This window comes from Crocuta crocuta, unplaced genomic scaffold, assembly GCF_008692635.1.
Source record: "Crocuta crocuta isolate KB4526 unplaced genomic scaffold, BGI_CrCroc_1.0 scaffold244, whole genome shotgun sequence".
NCBI lineage: Eukaryota > Metazoa > Chordata > Mammalia > Carnivora > Hyaenidae > Crocuta > Crocuta crocuta.
The window spans coordinates 1034421-1053068 of NW_027530191.1; the positions used below are offsets into that span (position 1 = coordinate 1034421).

Sequence of the window (18648 nt, forward strand, 5' to 3'; positions counted from 1 at the left end):
TTGCAAGGACACATATTCTTTGGACTTGTGTGTGTAATTTTCCAGTTAGAACGGTTTTCCAGTTTCTTTTTCATTTCTCTTTCTCCCTCTGGTGTCTGTCTAGAGTACAGCAGATTCTCTGGCACTACCACATGCAGCTGAGCTCTTTGGTTCTAAACAGCCCCCAGGCATCCAAAGTATACCAGTTGCCCTTCAGCACTTCAAGTGAAGCAAAATATAAACTACTCCTCCTAGCCCTTCACCCCAAAAACCCAAGACATTGGCTACATGTTTCACTATTCTCTTTCCCTTCCAAGCGACAAGCAGCATACTGGGCTTTTCCTTTTAAATACTAGTTTTATTGGCCTACAGGAAGGGCTGATGTAGATGAAATGAAGCCACTTTTCTGACCCATTTCAATGCAAATGTTCTTGCCTTTGAGCTTGCATGGGCTTTTTGGACTGTTGTTAAGTCAGTGCTTCCATAAGGGAGTGAGTTCTAGACCTGTCTAATCCACCATCTTTCTGACCACAGACCAGTTTATTTCTGTAATGCCACATAACAAACTCAGTGGAAACATATACAACAACAGTCATCAAAAATTTATAGTAAAGATTACTCTTAGATTTAGAACAAGGGTATAACATATTTTAAGCATCCACTTCTATCCCTTTCTGAATGTTTTTTGCATCTAAAATATACACAATTATTGTACTGTACAGACTATGTTATATATCATCTCACCTCCACCACATTTCATCTCTGACTCCAGTCAAACTACAGTTAACGACTGTGCAGGTGTCAACCAACTCTCTGCTAACAGTGTCTCATCTCACGCTTTCACCAGACAGACTTCTCACTTTGTGTTTTCAGAGTTTGTTGGATGCATGCAGGATCAAGAGGTATCACACATAGGTAACCCAAAATTTCTGAGAAGCAAACTTTATGGGGCAACCCTCAATCCTCTTGAAAGAGGGATAGTAACTTTTAGATAAATGGCCTCCCCTTTTAGTCCCTGAGATGGATGATTTAGGGCTGTAGTCTCTGGGACTCACCAGAAATAGCAGTCACCCTCAGAGGTAATCACGTCAATAATGCATCATTGCATTGGCTTTGGCTTCTTCTTCCCCATTTGATTCCCCTTATTCCCTCACCTCCTCTCCTTGAGAGTATTTCCCAAATAAACTAGCTATTGCAAGTACTAGCCTTGAGGAACAGAGGTAGGCAACCCCAGGCTAAGACACACATTATGTAAGCAGGGCCTTAATCCATGGGATCTACTTTTCTTTTCTGTTGTTGATTATAGGTGGGTTTCTTTTCTTCCACTAGACTGTATTCCTCTTAAAGATAAAAAGCTTTATTCACTTGTGAAGTCTCAAAATGACCTCACGATTTTTTTTTTTTAACAATACAGTAATTTCCTATTGGGTTTTTCAGATGGCTCATTATTCCTACTGATTTATAATAAAAGATAATTTCACAAGTTTGAAAGTTACTCATTTATGCATAACTTCAAATTCAAATCCACTTTTATAATATTTTGTTGCTCAAGACTAATGTTTGACTCGGCCAAACACAATTTCCATAGATAATGCATCTCAGACATCCGGAGACATCACGCATAGTAAATGTATTTTTGAAAGCAATCTTTCTTTCTGGTGACAATATGACTGCCAGACGTGTTATACTAAATTATAAATCTTATAAAAAATAAAAATTAAAACTATAGGTTGATGCTAATCTTGGGTTTCCTTTACCAATATTAAAAAATAAATTAAGAAAAGCATCCCTGGATTAAAATAAACATTTCTTTATATGATTCCTCCTGCAACACTCCAGCTAAACACATGTTTTTCTGGCTTTTTAAATTAGATTATTATAATCAAACAATTAAAAGACAGCAATTTCTAGGGGCACCTGGGTGACTCAGCTCTTGACTTGGGCTCAGGTCATGATCTCATAGTTCATGGGATTGAGCCCTATGTCAGGCTCCTTGCTGACAGTGCAGAGCCTGCTTGGGATTCTCTCATTGTCCCTTGTCCATTTGAGCATGCTCACTCGTTCGCTCTCTCTGAAAATAAAACACACTTTTAAAAAAAGATAACAATTTCTTGCCAAAATACTGATTTTACTTAAATGGTACTTCAAAAGCTCAGAATATGATAAAGGGACCAACTCAAAAAATAACTAATACAAGCTATGGTGGTCTTCTGTACAAGAGAAATATTGGGTTAGTTCTCAATAATGAACAAGCAATTAAACAATTCTGAAAATACTTAAAATTTGGACATACAGAGGTCTTTTTGAGATTTTACTCTAATTAACATTATATTTCTAATGGTTTATATGACATATGCATATCTTGGCACATGAAGCTTGGTAAGTGGACATTTTGGCAGAGAAGAAGAAAAATGTGACCAGAAGATGCTACTTGGAGAAGCATACAATCTCCTTTGTTCATCGAACACAGTAAGTCAACAAGTGTCAACTATGGTCAACACTCCCATCCCTGCTCAATTACCATAGAGAACCTTAAATTAGCTACATCTACCCACAGGGGGCTGTAAACCCGACAGCCAAGATGTCAGCTCACGGTCAGCTGTCTGTGCTGCTCCTCCAAAATCAAGATATTCAACCATCTTCATTCTATCTTCTTTCCTCATTTGCTGTGAATGCTTGCATGTGTGGTATCCGACCCAAACCACTCCTGCATATAGAGTCAGCCTCCAACACCACATGCAAGGCACTGCTGGGCTTGAAAAAAGATAATGCTAAAACTGGAAGGGATTTGAGGGGGCATCTAATCCAAAATCCTAAGAAGTTAAATGACTTGTACAGGGTCAATGGCAAGACTAGCTCATGATCTCAAGTTGCCTGACTCCTGGTTACCCACTCTTCTGAGAGGAATGGTTTATTTTCTTCTAATCAAAGGATCTCAGTGAGTATCCTAGTGTAATGAGCAAATTAACATAAAAAAATAGTTATGTCAAGAATGGATTATCTATCTGAGATACTTTAAAATCATATTTAAACAAGGATCTGAAGATGTATTCCTATAAGAAAAAGATAACCCAGTGTCTGCAAATAATTATGCTAACCTTTATAAATTTCACTGCATAAAATTAATCCAGATTAGACACACAGATTATTCAACATTAACCTCACCTGAATTATTCTGCATATCCTCATTTAAAACTCTGCACTAAAATACCATCACTAACCGTACAAGATTCTACACAACCCCTAGAATAAAAGTAAAGAACGACCAACTTGCATGTGTACAATTATTATGCCTTACATAAGTAAGACTGTATAAGTATAGACTGTATAAGTAATAACAACAGAACTGTTGTTATTTCTTAAATATCAATTTAAATCCAATTCCAGGAGGTCAATGCCAGGTCCACAGCCCAAAATGGAACAGTTTTCAATCGAGTTCCACATGGGTCATTTATTCTATAAGCACAGCACTGGACTAGATTAATTTGAAACATACAGGCCATGAACAGGGAACAACTGTGAGCCAATCTTGTATATATGATCATATAATCTTCACCACAGCCCTGGGAAAGAGATGGGATTACCCTGTTTTCATGAAGAAGAAAGCTAGCAGAAGGTAGAGCTTTGGGACACGTGCATTCTCACTGAGAATTCTAACCTACCTTCACACCTATCACCACATCCCTCTGCATTTCCACAGGGAGCTGGGGAAACACGAACCTATTCTGGAGTACAGTTTCTCATCTTAGATCCAGATGTGGTAGGTCTCCACACTGCGTAAGACCTTCAACTCTACAACAACCCTAAGGAGAAAACTAATATCTAGATCCACTAAAAACCACAAAAAGAAACCAGGCCCCAAGTACAAAGGGCCCATTATAGGCCTTTCTGTCTATAAAACACAGATCCCCACAGCACTGGTATCTCACAGATTGCTGCATAAGAGGTGGAGATTACTGAACAGGCCGAAAGCACCAGAACAGTGTCTCACACATAAGTGCTCAATTAAATTTGGCTGCTGCTTTCAAAATCACTACCATTCTTCAGTAACCATGTTCCTCAATTTTTTTCCCTCAGAATACAATTCTAAAGGGAAAAAAAGCAATGTAATGCATGTTTACTATAAGGTGATTGATAACTGTAAAATTTTTTTTGACCAAATGTATTCAACTATAAAATTTTAATTCTGAAAACTGCTTAGAAATGCAAAAACACTGGGGTGCCTGGGTGGCTCAATCAGTTAAGTATCGACTTCAGTTCAGGTCATGATCTCAAGGTTGGTAGGTTTGAGCACCGTATCTGGCTCTGTGCTGACAGCTCAGAGCCTGGAGCCTGCTTCAGATTCTGTCTCACTTTCTCTGTCCCTCCCCCACTCATGCTCTGTCTCTGTCCCTCAAAAATAAATAAATGTTAGAAAAATTTTTAAATTAAAAAAATACAAAAACGTTTAATATATTAGCTTTAAAATGCTAAGTATGGTTAACACATAGAGGACTAGGAAATCATAGACTAGAAAAATAATACCAGAATGTAAGAATGTAGGATGAGATAAAAAATTCATATTACATAGATGAGTGAGTTTAGATCCACTATTATTGTCTATTATTACAAATAAACAATCCTATTGTGAAATAAGGATTTCTACTTTATTACAGCCAGATTTCCTCAATGGGTACTGTCAGAAAATAACTAAGATGTATCATCGTCAATTTAAAATGTTCTATAAATCACTGAATTATATTTTCATTAAATTATGTTAAAATAAAATGAAGAAAATTTCATCATTAAGTAAACAAAGGAAAGTTAAGGGTTATTTTTCTCCCTGAATTCTTTCAAGTGTGGTCTTCTCTTAAAAATCTCCAAGACATGAGACATTGTGTGGATTGTATATCTAAATGTGAAAGATAAAACAGTGAAGAATTTACAAACTTTAAACAATAACAAAGGAGCTCTTCATGATCTAAATGTAGGCAAATATTTTGTAACCACACAATCAAGTGATATGAAATTATTGACAAAGTATACTAAATTAAAATCAAGTACTTTTGTTTACCAAATGACACTACCAATAAGGTGAAAAAGGCAAATGACATATTGACAGATTTTTGCAACACACTTGAATGACAAAGGCCCTGTATCCAGATCCAGAATATATAAAGGACACTTACAAATCAATGCTGCAGCATGAACTATATAAACTCTGTGCAAATAGTCAAGGATTGTAGGTAAACACTACCTTTCAAGGCAGAAAAGTAAAAATAGGCTTTAGGATAGTAAGATAATTGATGACTGTTTTTATTCTTAAAAGTTCCCTTCATATTGCTTTTTAAACTTCTATAACAAAAAACACATCCTTTTAAGTTATTTTGTAATATATTAAATAGGTGTCTATTGCACCTAACTTCATGGGAGTCTGTGGAAAAATTAAATTTATTCTGAGACTCATGTGCAACAAAGATAATATATACCCCCAAAGGAATATATAGGTTTGGGCTCTTCTCAAGTCCCTTATGACAAGCCACTGTAAACAATGTTATGACAGGAATAAATTATGCCCCAGACTAAAGTGCTTCAAGATGGTTTAACATGGAGAAGGTACTAGCTTCAAGCATAAAGGAAATCAAAGAAAGAAAAGGATATGAAGCTTCTCAATTTTGGTCATCCTCATCTAACCATGTAGCAATATTTCTCAAATAGTACTAAGTCCTAGGATCACCTACATTACACTCTTAAGACATTCTTTTCAAAATGCAGATTCCCACCAACACTACACTCCTCAAACCTACTCAATCAGAGTCTCCAAGAGAGGCCCAGAGTTTGCCTTTCTGCACAGTCTTCCCAGGTGATTTTTATGCACACAAATTTTAAGAACTATTGATCCAAAGACATGTTAATCCAGTAAAATTAACACCATTCAAACACCACTGAAAATTTTTTCTAGAACTCTAACTCTAGATAGGTAATTTAATTACATCCTAATTTTTCACCATTATCAGCTCAAACAAGCCAGGTTGTAAGAGCACAAGCACATGGAGCAGACATCCTGCAAAAACACGGTCTTTTCTGCCAAACCTGTGAAACTTTCTGGAAAATAATTTTGCAAACTTTATCAAAAGTCTTAAAATGTCCATGCCCTTTACCCAAAAAATTTCACTAGTAAGAACTTTTCCAGTGTGAATAATCAATGATGCAAAACACATTTTTTGGCCAGAGTGTTTAGGACAACAATATTAATATTCATCATCTGTAATTGTTTGAGTATATGCACTGCATCTGGCACTGGTGGGTACTTTACACACAGTATTTCTAATCCTCACAATTTAATAGATACTTTTATCCCCATTTTAGAGATAAGACGACAGAGGCTCAGAGAGGTTATTTACTGGTCCAGGCAGGAGTTATTAATCTGCCCAGGATTTGAAACTTTGGCAATCTGAGTAAAAACATTAGGCTCTTCCCACTCCTAGACACAAAAAATTTTATGTTTAAGCAAAGTATGATATGTCAAGTATGATATGTCAATGAATATGTTCATATCCATTTAAAACCATGCTCTTCAAAAAATTTTAATGAAATGGAAAATACTCATGACACAATGTTAAGTGAAAACTGGATGTGATCCCACTTTATAATGTAAGGGACACAAGACACAGAAGGGTACAGACCATATCTACCTTGGTTTTGTATGCATCCCCAGAGCCTAACACTGTACCTAACATATAGTAGGAACTCAATATCTGTTGTAAAAATAAATTATGTGTGGACACATTTTTTAAAGACCAGAAAATAATTCCCAAAATATCAGTGGTTATTGCTAGATTCCCAAAATATTATCAGTGGTTATTGCCAGATTAGAGATGACATTTGGTTTCTCTTTTTTTTTTTATACGTATGTTTATACTTTCAAATATTCTATAAGAAGTTCACATAACTTTCATAATGAGAAAAAAAACTGCAAAGGCTAATTTTCAAATCCTAGATTTAAGCATCTTCCTATATAAGAGATGCAATTAAGCTTCCAATAAACTCAATATGCAAACTAATTTGTGGTTTATCTTATTCACTTTAACAGAAAAACTACCTTAGAGTTAGAAAGTGAGCATTATCTTTTTATATGCCAGCACCATAAATGTGAAGGGTATTCAATACTTGTTACAAATAAATGCGTTCATCACCTACAGTTATTAGTAGCTAAGGAGGCATAAAATGTATTTACAAATGTATAACATCTACAAAATGCTTCCATTAATGGTTTGTGCATTTGGATACTGCCCTAAATGTTAATACCACAAGGATTAAAAATCAAATTTGGTGATTTCTGCAGCAAAACAAGGGTTTCTTTTTTTATATATAGTTTATTGTCAAGTTGGTTTCCATATAACACTCAGTGCTCATTCCAACAAGTGCCTCCCCCATGCCCATCACCTTCTCCCACACCCCCATCAGCCCTCAGTTTGCCAAGGTCATCCCCATGCACAGCAAAAGCCACTATAAATTAGCAAAATATTGTGCCTCATCCCTGGTAGTTTAGTAAGCATTTTACATAAAGGAATATATGTGGTCACTGTTATCCCATGCATTTTTTAAGAACTATATTTCAAAATAAACAGAATAAACAAGAATGAGCCAACTGGTATATTTTATTGGCTCATCATTCTGGACAATTTCAAACAGCAAAACATGGCACCAATCTGATGATAATTCTACTAACAAACTGCCTCTAAAATGACTTCATCTTTCTGAACAAATTCTCGCTTTGTTCGCCAAATTATACCGCAGTATCTACAAAAAACAAAAAAAGAGAAACATGAACTACACTGAACCTGTCGATTCTAAAAGTAATTTGAGATGGGTGACAAGCAGGAAGAAAAAGGGAAAAGAGAAAGGATATCTTGGGTAATAAAAGGGAAAATGGGCATTTGAATTGTCTGTGTAATTATCAATTTAAAAAAAAAAAGCCTGATATGGAGAAAACAGTGGAGGAAAAAGATAGCTACAATACTTAGTGGCCCTAGGTCCTGTCTGTAAAAGTAGTAATAGAGTGAGAAGAGTTTTATATGATCAAAGATATTTTGTCTTTGGAATTTATGTTTATACTTGGATTATGCCAAGAAAGAAATTCCACCTACCTATAATAATACCAAATAATCTAAATTTCTACGGATTCTCAATGCAGGCCAGTCTCCAAATTCAAGTAAGCCTCCGCTGCTTCAATCACAACTTCAAATTTTGTCACAATTCCCTCTGCTTCATCCACTGTAGGGAAATGATGAGTTGGATCCATTCTGGTTCCCTTTTTCCTTGCTTACTTAGGTTAAAGAAGCTGGAAAAGAAGTTACATTTCCAGAAGCTCTTGTAGCAAAAAGTGGCCAAAAAATACAGAAAGAAGTTTCAGGAGAGACAATTCCTTGACAAAATCTTAAACAGAAAACAATGTTTATTCTCATTTCCTCTGCACAGACCCCCAGATGTACCTCCAGGCATAGCCATAGCCAAGTCTACAACAATGAGGCCAAAAGCCACAGACTAAGAGCGGGGAGGTGAGGAGGGCAGTCTCTGGGCTCCTCAATACCCTTGAAGCAACTATTGTAGGGCTGGGACCTCTTAGCTCCAGGTTTTGTGTTAGGTGGGGAATATAAACCCCTGGCTTGTTTAAGCCACTCTGCTGAATTTTCTGTTAGTCACAGCCAAATATGTTCCTGCCCATTAAAATCATCAATACAATAAAACTTTGTTGTAACTTATCAGTGATCAACCTCACCAAAACCCCAGTCTTCACAAGGATAAGATTTACTGAGAGTAGGTGAGTAGGTGTCGGTTTATTGAGAGTGCCCATAGGGGCAGGGACTTAACACCCATCTCCTTTACCCTTACAGGACCCTATCAGAGGCTAAGTGCAGACCTCAATATGGGCCAGTCTAACAGCAGCTCCTGAGCTCTTTACTGTCAAGCTACACAACTACTGAGGCACATTTTCATTATGTATAAAGTGATCTTAACCTTCAGTTATGCTCTCTGACTCCACTACAATTGTCCTAACTTCTGATTAGAGAAAGACCACAACTAAAAATTAAATCTCTCCTTCCCCTAAACAAAAGGGATTTACATGCAGCTTTAAAAAAAACAAAAACAAACAAACAAAAAAACTGACAAGCATTTGTTTTCTAAGGTTTTGAAATCTTTATCCATCACAGGGCACAAGGCTGCTGTTGCACTAACACCTACTAAGCACCACATGCCTAGCACTAGGCTAACGTTTCACATGCAGTGTCTCATTCAGTGCCCACAACATCCCCAGAAGACAGGACTACTGTTGTCCCCATTTTACAAGTGAGCAAAGAGAACATGTAAGCTCAGACACAGACTTTGAAAGAAGTCTCTTCTAGACAGCAATGAATGACAAACTCAGAGCAACATAAAACCAGAGGGAGACTGATTTTGCAGCTAGTCTGTAGTAAAAATGTCAGAAGTTACTGGCTCAGGACTTTTCAAAAAATGAAAAATATTTAAGGCAAGGACAACTATACAGGGTGTAAAGCCATGTCATCCTGAGCAAAATCTGGAATTTCACACTCATGTCTAATATAGTTTTACTCAGTGTATATATACTCAACCACCTTTACAAGGAGCTGATATACTCACCATACTATGGGCTGGCAGGAAGGCCAATAATATTTAGATACCTATGATAATTTATCATAAGACCAATTTAATTCATCTTCCAATATACCTGATTTTCATTTTCAATATAAGAATGTGCATTTTATGAATTATGGTTTATAATAAATATTTGTTATCCATTTATTCAGCACTGTAATGCTGGCCATTACATCTTCTTTCTCTCAATCGTCACAACCACCTCACAATGCAAGAACTATTAACAAGCCCTTTTAGAAAAAGGAGTGAAGGTGACGAATTTTCCCTATTTCTCTATTAGAAGGTAGCACCAAGACTCAAATCCACATTGGGCGCAGAGCTTTGTGCTTTTAACCACGAAAGCTTCATTGGGTTGTTTGATTTGTTCTTGCTGTATTAGCCTTAATCAAGCATGAGCTAGACAACTATATTCAGCTGAGCTCATATTTACCTTCACTTTCAGTAGTCTCTAATTTTCATATATTTGTGCTTCATGTTTCTCACACAAAACATCTAAAAAATAAGACTATCTTCACTAAAGATTGACTTCTCTTGCTGAATTAAAAAGATAACATTAATTGCTGCTCTTACTTTAAATCAATGATATGTGATAGCCTGTCTTAGTGGTTAGTTCTGCTAAGTAAGTAAGCATAAATAAATGATTTCCATTTTGCCTATCATTGTAAAAATGCAACATGGTTTTCCAAGTCTTTAACAGCAATAACCTAAAAGCCCACCAGATGTCAACCTTAGTTCATGAAAATAGGCTATTTCCCACCTTGTAACACTTCCTTCTTTGTATAATGAAAAAGGGATTTGAAATTTTGAAAATGCCTATGCTTCTAAACTCTATGTAAGAATATTTTAAATTTGTTTATGTTTATTTATTACTGAGAGAGAGCACGAGTGAGGGAAAGGCAGAGAGAGAGAAGGGGACAGAGAGAATCCCAAGCAAGCTCAGTGCCACCAGCACAGAGCCCAAAATGGGGCTCAATCTCAGGAACCCAACTGTGAGATCATGACCTGAGCTGAAATCAACTGGGCCACCAAGGAGCCTGCAGGAATGTTTAATTGTATGGCACATGTGTACGTTTTTCAACATAAAAAGAAAATTATAACATTAAGATATAAAACAGCCCAGAGGGAGACAGAGAGAGACAGAGAGAAGTATAAATATACAAATTCTACATTTGCCTCTCAGGGTCTCTATAAACCAAAACTAGATTTCTGATTCTTCAGACTTTACAATATTCTCCTCCATCTTTCCATACCATAATTCACATTTCATTGATTTAAATGAATCAATACTATTATCTCACACAAGGCATGAAATCTAAATTTTGAAAATCTGTAGTAAATAAATTAAAAACAATTTTTATTTATGATTAAACAGTGCTGTCCATGGTATCCATTCCAAGGCTGACCATTAACTTAAATAAACTTGAAAGTAATTCCCATTTATAAAACTATTGACTAATAAAGTTGATAATCTCCATTTAGACTTGAACAAAAACGTCAGATACTCTGAATGGCTATTCCAAAGTAGTTATGGGATGAAGAGAGAGAGAGAGACAGAGAGAGAGAGAGAGAGAAAGAAAAGAAAAGAGAAAAGAAAAGAAAAGAAAAGAAAAGAAAAGAAAAGAAAAGAAAAGAAAAGAAAAAAGAAAGACTAGTGATTTTTCCCTACATTTTCAGCCTGGTGGTTTTGTGTGTATCAATTATTTTAGATTGATCATCCAAGAATGGTATTTCATTTCTTTGATCAGTGCCCTACTACCCATATATTTTAACATCAGTGAATTTTTGGACCATTGCGTAGAAGAATTTCTCTACTAATAAAACTGCAACCCATTAAAGATTAACTTGCCCCCAGGACAGTCTCTCTAGAAACAAATTCCAAGCATTATAATCACCAATTTGCACTATGTAGACTTAAAGACAGATAATCTTAGTTATCCTGATTTGAACTGGAAATCTACACCTTATTTTAAGGCAATTAAGGAAAATGGCAAACAGATTCACATTAATGAGAAATCCAACCAGGCAAATAATATACTTATTTGGAACTTTTCAAATGAAAAGTTTCACATCCAAGAATATCTAACAATATTAGAATATTTGTTGACTTACCACACTTCCTATCTTGGTGTCTGTTTTACTTCTACAATATGAACTACAGGTCAGAAATTGTAATAGATGCTGGAAATCTTTTGAATCCATGCTGTAATATTTGTTAATAATAATAACAAAAGCAACTAATATATATTAAGCTCTTATTTACCAGCGGTGTGGCAAGTTTTTAGCTTATCAGGCATAATCTCTTAATCTCACACCACCATAAGAGAAATACTAACATCAGTCCCATTTAGAGACAAGCAAATTGAGAAGAAGGCAGGCCCAGGAACTGTCCCAAGATCTGTGGGATTAGAATCTAGGTTTGAGTGATTTTGTTACCCATTCTTGCTATAATCATCTGCTTTAAAACAATGAGACACAGGATTGTGTCTGGTTCAGAAAAGCAGTCTTACCCCTTCACACACAGCAGCTGGCACATAATCTAACACTAGGAAGCATGGTCACAAAACGTGTCAGTGCACCGTGCACAAGGTTCTATAGTCAAACATGTTCACTTTCTCGGAAGGCATAAACAACTTACTGATTATTTCTACAAAGCTAATCAAAGCACTATGTTCAAGCACTAAAGAATTCTTTGGAGCTGAACTGTAAATGTTTCATTATGTGTAGATTGCTGAAAAAACATTAACTTTGTTAGGACGTTCTATAAAAGAAACTTGAGCACTGTGAAGCAATTTTAAACCATCTCATGTCAGAATATCATATTCACAAGGGGATAACCTTCAAATTTAATAAATGCATCACCCACATTTCATTTTATTCTAAATTTAAAAATTTATTCAAAGCAGAAACCCACTTCTAGCCAGGTGGCTCAGTGAGTTAAGTGACTGACACTTGATTTTGGTTCAGGTCATGATCCCAGGGTTGTGGGATGGAGCCCCAAGTCAGGCTCTGCACTAGGCACGGAGCCTGTTTAAGATTCTCTCTCTCTCCCTCTCTCTCTCTCTCCCCCCTCTTTCTGCCACTGTCCCCTCCCAGCCACACCCGGCCCATGCTCTTTCTTTCACTCTCTCTTTCAAAAACAAAAAGAAAGCCACTTCTAAAGCTCAAGTTATACAGGAGGATTTCCTAGAAACTAACATCACTGTTACTACCTGTGTGTAAACAGGTAAGGAAGATACAGTATTATTAGAAGATCCACCTTTCACATCATTCCAAACCCATGTAGGAAACAAACTGGAAACGTGGTGAAAGGATGTACTCTATCAGTTCAATCGAAATAATCTCAGTATTTTTCTGAGTAAACTTAATACTTTGTTTTACAATCAGAAACGAGGCAAAAAGAGCTATGGAACAAATGAAATAAAATATATTACTGAAATACAACTTTAATTTCTGAATCCACTATAATTTAATTTCTAAATCCACTACACATCATTTGAACAGTATCACAGAAGTAACTCTTCTATAAAATTATATAATTTAAGGCAGGAGAGGGGAGAGAACAAGAGAGAAAGACATGTTAAGCACTAGGGATGTTTATCAATAAAAATAAGCAACAAGGGAGAGGAGTTTGCAATTCATCCACGAACGCCAGCCAAACACTCCTGCCATTTGTTTCTACCAAGTTACTGTCCTGGAAAACATGTTGTTCTCTCTTAAAATAACCTGCTTAATTGTTTTAAAAGCCACCGAATTTCCAGGGAGGGCTAAATAGCTCCCGTGTTGTGATGCACTGACCGATAAACTCAAAGTAAATTATGCACGAAGCTACAAAAGATAGTTGGAAAACTCCAATCCTCTAATGATATAAGGACACTAGCCATTGAATGAACCCATCATACACCCATAGTCAAATTAATGCCTGGTCCTCTACAGTATTTTAAGAATGGCAGTCATTCAAACTACTCTATTTTTCTGGAGAAGGGAAATGACCACATTGGTGGCTTACAGGTAGGCTAGTAATTAACATTTTTAAGGAAGGTCAAAATGACCTTGGACATTTTAGCATTCACTCTGAGAAATCCAATTATCCCATTAAAATTCACAATTTGTTTCCAGTCCGATATGGTTAAATCTGTTGTGCCTGGGAAAGTCCCGGAGAAACTAGGAAATTAAACACACACACACCACACACAAATTGTGTAAGACAGACACTCATAGTACAGGAAGATTTTTATGAACTGAGTGTAACTCAGGATCTGTTTTATAAGCCTGTCAGGAGATGAACACAGTGTCCTCCGACCCAGCAGCACTGCCCTGACACAATGCCCACGCTCCGGCTGCTCACCCCCATCCAGGCCCCTCTCACCGCGGGGTGGAGAGTGAGGGGCGGGAACTCCGATCTTAAATCCTGACATCTGCAGCGTTTCCTAATAGCCAGACAAGGCCCCCCAGCTGGAGGAAGTGGATACTGACAAGAGGAGAAACAGAGAGGGGTTCTGAACTAGAATTAAAGGCTATCAGAGAGTAGGGATAGCGTCACGCATACTCTGCGCGGTCCTAGCGGGTCCTGATGGCACAACCCGGGTGTTCGGAGTAGAGCTGGCATCCCCAAAGTATCCAAAAACACAATTCGGGCGCGCCGGTACAAACTCGGCCTTTGGCCTGTCTGAAGCGGGTCAAATTCGCACAAGACTCCCGGTCCCCAGAGACCTGAGAGGTGTGGAAAGAAGGGTGGAGAGTCCCGGGAGTCTCCACTCCTTGGGTGTCCTGCAGCTCCACGAGGGAGGAGACCGGGGACTAAGTGGGCAGGGGGCCAGAGTAGCGAGCTGGTCGCGGGACGGGGATGTCCGGGAAAGAGTGAGCGCGCTCAGTCGGGGAGTCGGAGAACGCGCGGGATGCCTACCTTGTAACATGGCCTCAAGTTTCTTCCTGTCCACGCGGAAGCGTTCCTCACTCCACTCAGGGCTATGCAAGGGCGCCCCGGCGACCAGGTCGTCCTCGAAACCCGGCACAGGCGAGTCAGTGCTGCGCTCGCTGTTGGAGCCCGGGTCCGACTGCGCCGCCTGGTAGCCGGGTTCTCCCTGGGCGGNCTGCACTTACTTGTACGAATTTTGTGCAGCACGCATACTTTCATAGTTCTTCACACACAGACACTCTCCAGGTTTAAGCACGACACTTTCTGAACGCACACCAAGCGCACACACGACTCCCCTTCACCTACGCTACACCCTGAAACTCACAGCCCGGGTCGGTGCCAAGAGTTTGAAACAGGAGAAGACTAGCGGAAGAAACAATGTTCGTGTCTTGCAGACATCACTGTGGTCATTGCTTACACGCAGTTCATTCCTTCGCTAAAGTTCAAACCCAGATTACTTCTCATCACAACAAAGTGGCCAGCTGCAGGAGAAGTGGGCAAGGGGCTTACTCTTTATTGTGAGGAAAGGGATTTTTTTCCTTGAATGAGGTGAGGAGGAAGTCATTTTCTATGTGACTTTCAAGAAATGGATTCAGCTGATATGAAAGGGGCGGATGGGTTGGGGGCAGATAAAAGAGCCTCTGAGATCGAAATGGTGGTAGCTGGATTCAGTCGGCATCTGGGCAGCCCGTCTTGTCAGGTACCAAGGGCTCTTCTGTGTTGTCAGCGTCAGTCTCATAGACGAGAACCAGCAAATGACCCTATGATCTTAACTGCGCATGCCAGTCCACCCACAGCCACCTTCAAACTTGGACCTGAAGCACCAGGGAAGAAGAAACTTGCTTGCACCAAGAATGCCTTTGGAACTCTACTTGGCGTTCATACTGATTTATCCCTGTTTGTTTTGTGACCAAAAGCAGACGTTTGTTTTGCTTAACTCTTTTAGGGGGTGCGGTTTGAATGGGAAAGCAGTTTGTTACTGTGCCACAGAGAAAGGCTTGCTGGATTACACCAAGGGCAAGCTGTACTTCAGGTCAGTCGAAACATGTAGGCTCAGTTGCCTAGGTAACAAGAATTGACTGTGCTGTGTACTGCGGTGTACTGACCCATGAGGTAACTAAAACTGTGGAAAGTCAAGTGACATGACTAAGGTCACACAGCATCAAATAATGGAGACAAGAATCAAACCCAGGTCCATGTACCTGACAAAACCCCTACCCTATTAAGCAGAAAACCCTCCTGCTCAGAGTCCCATGCTGAAAAGCTGAGAGCAGACATAAGCTTAACTGCTTGATTGACTATCATGCATTCCTCTTCTGAACTTATTAACTACTATGCAAAGCACTCATTTAAACACCAAAGAGGTTATCAAGAAGCTTCTGTCGGGGATGTTTATCATCTTTTTCTGTCAAGAAATAGTTTGGAGGAAATTGGAATGTGCTGGATATTGTGTTAGGCCCAAAGAAGAGTTATCAAAAACAAACACCATCCCCAGGCTCCTGGCTGACATTCCAGTGAGAAAGATAGACTGTTGACCAAAACAAATCATTCAGAAAAATATAAAATTGTACCTATATTAAGCATTACAAATAAGATACTCAAGATAAAAAGCAAAGCTGTAAGGGATTAATTGGATTCAATCAGAGAGGTCAGTGGAGGCTTCTCAGAGACAGTGGGTCTGGGGCTAAACAGAAGTTTGAGAAGAAATTAACTGGGCAAGAAAGAGAGTAGGGCCTTCCCTGCAAATGATTATTTGATCATCCTAATATCCCTGATGGTGATATTGCAATTATCCTTGTTTTCCAGTTGAGAAAACTGAGGCACAGGAGGTAAAATAATTTACCCAACTTTACACTACTAAAGAAATTGTAAAATCAGGATTTGAACCCATGAGGTCTCCCTTTAATATTAGACTTCAAGTGCTGTATGTTTAGCCATAAACTATATTGGCTCTCAAAAGGATCAGCATAAACAAAGTTCCTGTGGTTGGAGAAGACAGTGTACATTCCATTGGAGGACCTAAAATAAAATCAGCAAAGCTGGAACAAGAAAACAAGGAATTAGATGGTGCTACCTGAAGGAGGAGAAGTAAGGAGTAAAGTATGTAAGCCCTATAAATGAGATTTGTCTTTATCCTTAGAACATAAAGAAGCCATGTAGAGGCTTTAAGTAAAGGATAAAATACTTAGATTTCCATTTTTATAGATGACATGGCTATAATATGGAGAGTAGATTGAGGAAGAAGGACAGAAGTAGACCAATTAAGAGACTATCTAGGAAGTTTAGATAATAGATATTGGTAGCTTACCTAGTGTGGTAAAGATGGAGAAATCTGAGAGGATTTGAAAAATAATGTGATTGTAAATGTCACCAGCTAGATTGGTGATGAATTGGGTAAGAGGTGATGGAGAGAGAAATGTCAAGAATATCTCTAGAGTTCTGACTAACATAATTGGAGAAATATAGGTACCATTAGCTAAAACAGAAACACTGGAATGAGACTGACTTCACTGGAAGAAAGATGAAGTTAAATTGGGCATATTGAGAACCCCAAGAAGATATGTCAAGTAAGCAACTGGATATATGGTCTAGAGTTCAGAAAACAGATCTTCACTGGGAGATAAAAATGTTTTATTTGTTTATAGGTTAGTAAGTAGCCATACGCATGGGTAAAACTGTCTAGGGAAAGAGAAGAAGGGAGAACCAAGGAAAGAGCCTTTCACAAATTCTAACATTTGTGATCAAGTAGATGACAATATAATAGGAAGGGAGATAGAAGGAGTAGCAGTAAGAGGGGAAGGAAAAAACAAAATAAAGTTTTATCATGTAAGCCCAGGGCAGTGGGGGGAAGGGTACAGGGTACTTCAAAAATGAAAGTGTGGTCATCTTTGTGTAATAGGGAGGTCAAAATTGTTGCATGGAGGTCACTAAGACCTTAGCAAGAAAGTCGGAATGGAATGGTGGAAGAATGAATATAGCTAATGAAATGAGAAGTAAAGACAACTCTTTGGGAGACGTTTGGCTGAGAAAGGGAGCAGAGAGCAATAGCTGAAGGACAAGGTAGGTAGAAGTAGGGCCGTTTGTTGTTTATCGTGTTGTTTATTTGGCTGGAAGTTTGGATAACTGATTTAATGGGTGAGGTTTGAGAACTGGGAAAACCTCTGGAAATGATCCATTTGACAGAAATTGAATATACAAGAAAAAAATAAAGAGGAGGAATCAATTATGACAGGGCTTTGAAAACATGAACAGAATAGACTCCAAGACACAAGGAAAAGAAAATAGTTCATCAGAGGATGAGCATAGGAGTAAATGTGGGTCAGTTTGTAGGTTTCATTTCTAAAACTCAAGGGAATTCTCACCTGATGGCTTTATTTTCCCAAAAGAGCAAAAGTCAGAAAAACCTGCTAAGAATGTTGGGGGAGGAGAGCTGCTAGAGGATTGAGGAAAGTAGAGATTTTTCATGTTTGTTTGTTTACAGAGGTTTTAAAATAGCCTTCTGCTTCTATAAAAGAATGAATTGGTACTGTTGAGAGTCCAGTTGATGTTGGTAGTCACAAATTTAGAATAGGATCAGCCTGCTTGTTCTGAGTTTCTCCACCAGTACTAAGCTTCTTGTGTCAGGTACAGAGAAAACATAGGAGCCAAATTGATGACACACCAGGAACTAAAAGGCAATGGAGCAGTGACTGATGGAAAATAATTTCCAATGTAGAAGTTTATACTCAGCAAAAACATCAATCATACATGACGAATTTATTCTTAGGTATAAGAGGTCTCAAAAAAAGATTATCCTCTTTATATTCTTTCTGAGCAAGCTACTGAAGATTGTGTGCCACCAAAGCAAGGCAGTAAAACAAGACAAAGAGAAAAACATGGAACACAGGCAACAGGAGATCCAGCACATGATAGAGGTAAAGGGGGTCCTCAGGACAATAGTGAAAGGAAACTCAAATTGGAGTAGGTAATGAGTTTCTAGGTTGAGATTTTTTTCTAGTTTAAATAGAATTCTTTAAGAGCATGAACATATTTAGAGGGGTAGTGGGGGCTTTGTCAGGGGGAGGGAGGACCATATGGTGAAAAAGTGTTGTAGGAGA

At 38.2% G+C, this 18648-nt stretch overlaps 1 protein-coding gene across 1 annotated transcript in view; it reads right to left on the reverse strand.

The window, feature by feature from the left end:
• The window catches only part of BICC1 (BicC family RNA binding protein 1), a 290122-nt gene extending 275006 nt beyond the window's left edge, over positions 1-15116 (reverse strand). Inside the window, exons 1-2 of the mRNA XM_077765226.1 lie at positions 15062-15116; positions 14540-14731 (exon numbers count right to left, since the gene is read on the reverse strand). Coding sequence (XP_077621352.1) covers positions 14540-14731; positions 15062-15116 — 247 coding nt within the window. The remainder of the gene's footprint in view (positions 1-14539; positions 14732-15061) is intronic.
• Between the last annotated feature and the right edge of the window lie 3532 nt (positions 15117-18648).